At 39.3% G+C, this 4,847-nt stretch overlaps 1 protein-coding gene across 1 annotated transcript in view; it reads left to right on the top strand.

Annotated features, from left to right (window-relative positions):
* Positions 1–1,379: 1,379 nt before the first annotated feature.
* LOC128251275 (slit homolog 2 protein-like) overlaps positions 1,380–4,847 on the top strand; it is a 4,830-nt gene continuing 1,362 nt past the window's right edge. Inside the window, exons 1-3 of the mRNA XM_052978073.1 lie at positions 1,380–1,648; positions 3,480–3,551; positions 3,698–3,769. Coding sequence (XP_052834033.1) covers positions 1,392–1,648; positions 3,480–3,551; positions 3,698–3,769 — 401 coding nt within the window. The 5' untranslated portion in view covers positions 1,380–1,391. The remainder of the gene's footprint in view (positions 1,649–3,479; positions 3,552–3,697; positions 3,770–4,847) is intronic.

Below are 4,847 nucleotides of genomic sequence, written 5' to 3'. Positions count from 1 at the left end.
TGTGTGTGTGTGTGTGTGTGTGTGTGTGTGTGTGTGTGTGTGTGTGTGTGTAATTATAAAAAAGGGCAAAAAGAAGACAAATTTCTTTGCCAATATGCTGAAAAATAAAAGCTAAATCGTCTAACCACATAAGATATTTTTAGTATCAGATCCGGTTTCCTATAGTGGGAAATTGTTTCAAATATACATACATACATACGTACATATGTTTATGCATATATAAATATATATCGTGGTTTCGATTCTCGGACCGGGCTTTATGATGTGTTCGGGAGCAAAACGCTTCATTTTGCGTTGCCCTGCGATTATTTCGTCATCCGATAGGTGGCACATCGTGCACTTGTAAAGATAATGAGGATTCGATGGAGAGAGTGAGCTTACGTAAACACAAACATTTGGTCACTATAAACAAATTTGTTTATATATATATATACACACTTATATGAAGGTATATATGTATGAGTATGCATACAAATATTTCTTGAGCCCTCGAACTTAACAAAAATATAGAAAGACAAAGAAAAGGTTGTTTTCCAAAAGCCAAAGGATGTGATTTTAGCTGAGGTGTAATTTTATTATTCAAACAAATTCAGAATTTAAATTTCAGAACATAAGACTTACCACGTTATCTTGTGTATGTTCGCAGTTCAAATGGGTACAAAACCTAAAACAGATATGTGTGCGTGTGTGTAGTTGGGTCTTTAATAGCCAGGGGTCATTTTAAGTTCAACTGCAGGAAGGAATTCAAAACTGCAACACACGCAATCATGTACATACAAACATACTCATACATACACACACACATATACACAAATACATACCTACTAGCCACTCCCAAAAGCCAGTTTGTACGTGTGTGTGTGTGTGTGTGTGTGTGTGTGTGTGTGTGTGTGTGTATGTGTGTATTATGTATGTATATGTATATATACAAATATAATTTGTATGAACGTCTCTAAGCCTTAGCTGGAGAAAAAAAAAAAGAAAACTCATTCGTTACAATAAAGTTGCTGGAAGGGACCCATCAGATTTAGCAGCCCAGTCGGGATTAGAGGCACCACAAATTTAGGGTCTGGAAACGTATGATTCGTTAAATTTACAGTAGATCCACCAAGTTTGGTTACTGCATGGGAATGTGTAGAGGTGTGTTTGTGTGTGTGTGTGTGTGTGTGTGTGTGTATGAATGTGTTTGTGAGTGTCTGTGTGTGAGTGTGTGTTTGATGTCCAGTTTTATTTGAAATTATCACCCATTAAAGCTATAATCTCAAATAAAGTTGTTCACAAACATTTCTCGAAACTTAATTTTGTAACTTTAAATATCAAATTATGAAAATAAAACCATATTCGTCACATGGAACAGGGGTGAACTTTAATTCCTTCGAAGAATCTGCAGCATGAAAGTAATAACATTGAAGCCTCTGATAATTTCTATTTTCTTCTGTTACAGATTTATGCCTGAAAATATGTTCCGTCAAATTATGTTAGTTCAATGGACTTTTGTGTTCATACTGTATACGAGATTGGTTTTCGGGCAACAAGTTGTGCCAGGTGCATGCACCATATGTATTTGCTATCAGAATGGAATTGTAAATTGTGAACGCCGTCTATTAACTTCAGTCCCCAACAATATCTCGCAAACTACTACATCTTTGTAAGTATTTGATACTTTCTACATATTTTCCACATCCAATGTTTTAAATTCTCATCGATTATGTTCTTAGATAATCGCTTATGTTGTTGATATCAGCTTTAAACCCAATGTTAAAGTAAAACAGACCGATATGTTACTGTAGTAACGCCTGCGCATGCGTAGTCTTACGCATGCGTAGAATTAATAAAGCAAGCGTTTCCCGCTCAATTCATTCTCTTTCTCGCTGGCCAGCGATTGAGCAAGGACGTGTGTTTAAAGCTGTCTCTACATCTTTCGGTCTTATACTCGGAAGTTGTTTAGTCTGGAGTTCAGCGTTCCGTCAATTTCTTCAATTTTATAGTAGAAAGTCAGGTATACAATCTAAAGATGTATAACCCACTTTCTACTAAATTACTTACTGTGAAGTCAAATAAATTGTTTCTCATTCAACGTATACCTATACTGAATTTATTATTTACACTGAACCGCAAAAGAAACGCGTGACCTATGTGATTGTGAGATATGTTTTGATTCCATTATGTCAGAGATAAATTTTGATAAATCTGATAAAGTCAATTTCTTGGATGCGCTTTGACCAGTCTATAGGTCGTTGTCATGTGTCGTGGTAGTGGGCGGATCCAGCATATCGAGATTGTAAGGCGTAACATGTTCAATATTGTCTGCATTCCCTGGGCGTTCAAAACGGCAATACACTGTCGGTACATGGAGTGCACGAGGCGGTTCACAAAAGTTATTCGTACCTGTGCCCACACCCTGAGGAGAACTCCTTCCAGTTCCACAAGAGTTGTCGGCCTTGGAACCACCTGGTTCAGCCGTCTCTTGGTTTCATCTCACAGGTATTCAATTGGGTTCAAATACGGGTTGAGAGCCGGCCACGGCATGGTTCTGATGTTCTGCGAACGCAGGAAGTTCCTAGACGTGTGGGAGAGAGAGCATTGTTCTGCTGGAATACGGAGTTATGGTGACGGGCAAAGAAGGGCACGATGTGAGGTCTTAGGATCTGGTCAACGTAGCCCTGTGCTGTGAGGCCATTCCTTCTGCCTGCACCAACATTTTGGATCACTTGGGGCGCAATTCTCTGATTCAGGCCTATAGTCAATGAGAGTCAAGGTCAGCGGGGTATATCAAAAAGGGTGAAAAAGGTGTTTTCCGCGTATCCGTGTGTGCATTTGAAAATGGAGGGGAGAGAGTGAGAGTAAAAGAGACGGAGTTGAATATTTTCCTGGGTGGCGGGTTTTGGTTGCATTGAGGATATTGATGACGCTTTTGCTGATCTTGCTGTTGTTATTGTTGTTAGTGCTGGTGCTACTGCTATTATTCCTCTATTCATCGCTGCTGATGCTACTGATACACGTTCTAGCTACTACTGCTGCTGCTGCACCTGGGACCGCGGTGCGAGTAGTGATGGGAATCTTCTTTCTTCCGATTTTTGTTATGGACAGAAACTGTGATGTGGCCTTCAGTACAGCGCATGTAGCATCTTTGCTTTCTGCCCTCAACCACAACACCAATCCACTCCGCCATCGGTTAGGAGAATAGGATCTGGGAACTTTTCCACCTCCTCTGGTTTAACCTGGAGGGGTATCTCCACTGTCTTCACAGAAAAAATAAAGAGAAAAACATCATGTTCATCAACCTCATGAGTATCACCATAATCATCACCATCATCGTCATCATGATCACCATCATCACCACCATCTTCATGTTCCTTTCTTCTTCATCGTCCTAATTGTTCTCCATATTACTCTCACTATTATGACACAATATTGAATATTGAATTACGAATCTATTCTTTCTATTATTTCTAAACTTGTCCCTTTTAATAATGCAGAGCACTTTCCTGGAATTATTTTACGCACATTCAACCCGGATCGTTTGCATATCTCTACAATTTACGAACACTGTAAGTCGTCTCATTTTTCTTTTATTCTTTCACTCACGATATGATTCTCAAATCATTTACCAATTTCTCTCATTCTCCCTCTTAAAACATAATAATCTTTCTTCTTCTTCTTCATAAAAAAATGTCCTTTTTTTTATATCATGCAGAAATCTTTACCATAATTCCATTACGGACATTAAAAGCGGATGGTTTGCAACTCTCAAAAATTTAGAAATATTGTAAGTTGCCTCAATTTACTTCATAATCTTTCACTCACAATATACTTATGAATGTTTAATATTACCTTATTTGCCGATTTCTCTCATTCCCCCTCTTAAAATATATATAATTTCTTTTTTTCTTTTTCTTGCTTTCATTCTTCTTCTTCTTCTTCTTCTTCTTCTTCTTCTTCTTCTTCTTCTTCTTCTTCTTCTTCTTCTTCTTCTTCTTCTTCTTCTTCTCCTTCTTCTTCCCTTCTTCTTTTTGTTGTTGTTGTTCTTCTCTTCTTCGTCTTCTTTTCTCGTACTTTTTCTTCCTCTTCCTCTTTTTGTATTTCCCCTCTCCTCCTCCTCCTCCTATTTCTTCTTCCTTCTCTATTTCTTCTTGTCCTCCTCCTCCTATTTCTTCTTCCTTCTCTATTTATTCTTGTCCTCCTCCTCCTATTTCTTCTTCCTTCTCGATTTCTTCTTGTCCTCCTCCTCCTCCTCCTCCTTCTTCTTCTATACTTTTATATCTTTGTATTGGATATATAATATCACAAAGCAAGGGGAAAGAAAGTATAGACACGATGCACTACTATTTCTATTACACGAGACTCAACGCTCTATATCAACGGCACACAGTGAACTGCTACCAACACGAACTCCTGACGCCACGGCAGTTCTTTGTTTTATAACAATGACAGTACAATTTTGTTACTTGGGGGGAGGGATCATTCAACAACATCTCCCCCTTTTAGAATCAGTCTCCCTTACCTTCTGCTGGTAACATTCCAGACGGCGTATTCAAATTAGGTGTGGAGGCGCAATGGCCCAGTGGTTAGGGCAGCGGACTCGCAGTCATAGGATCGCGGTTTCGATTCCCAGACCGGTCGTTGTGAGTGTTTTTATTGAGCGAAAATACCTAAAGCTCCACGAGGCTCCGGCAGGGGATGGTGGCGAACCCTGCTGTACTCTTCCACCACAACTTTCTCTCACTCTTACTTCCTGTTTCTGTTGTGCCTGTAATTCAAAGGGTCAGCCTTGTCACACTGTGTCACGCTGAATATCCCCGAGAACTACGTTAAGGGTACACGTGTCTGTGGAGTGCTCAGCCACT

This window comes from Octopus bimaculoides, chromosome 30, assembly GCF_001194135.2.
Source record: "Octopus bimaculoides isolate UCB-OBI-ISO-001 chromosome 30, ASM119413v2, whole genome shotgun sequence".
Classification (NCBI taxonomy): domain Eukaryota; kingdom Metazoa; phylum Mollusca; class Cephalopoda; order Octopoda; family Octopodidae; genus Octopus; species Octopus bimaculoides.
The sequence above is the reverse complement of the archived record's forward strand: the minus strand, read 5'-3'. Positions and strand labels throughout refer to the sequence as shown.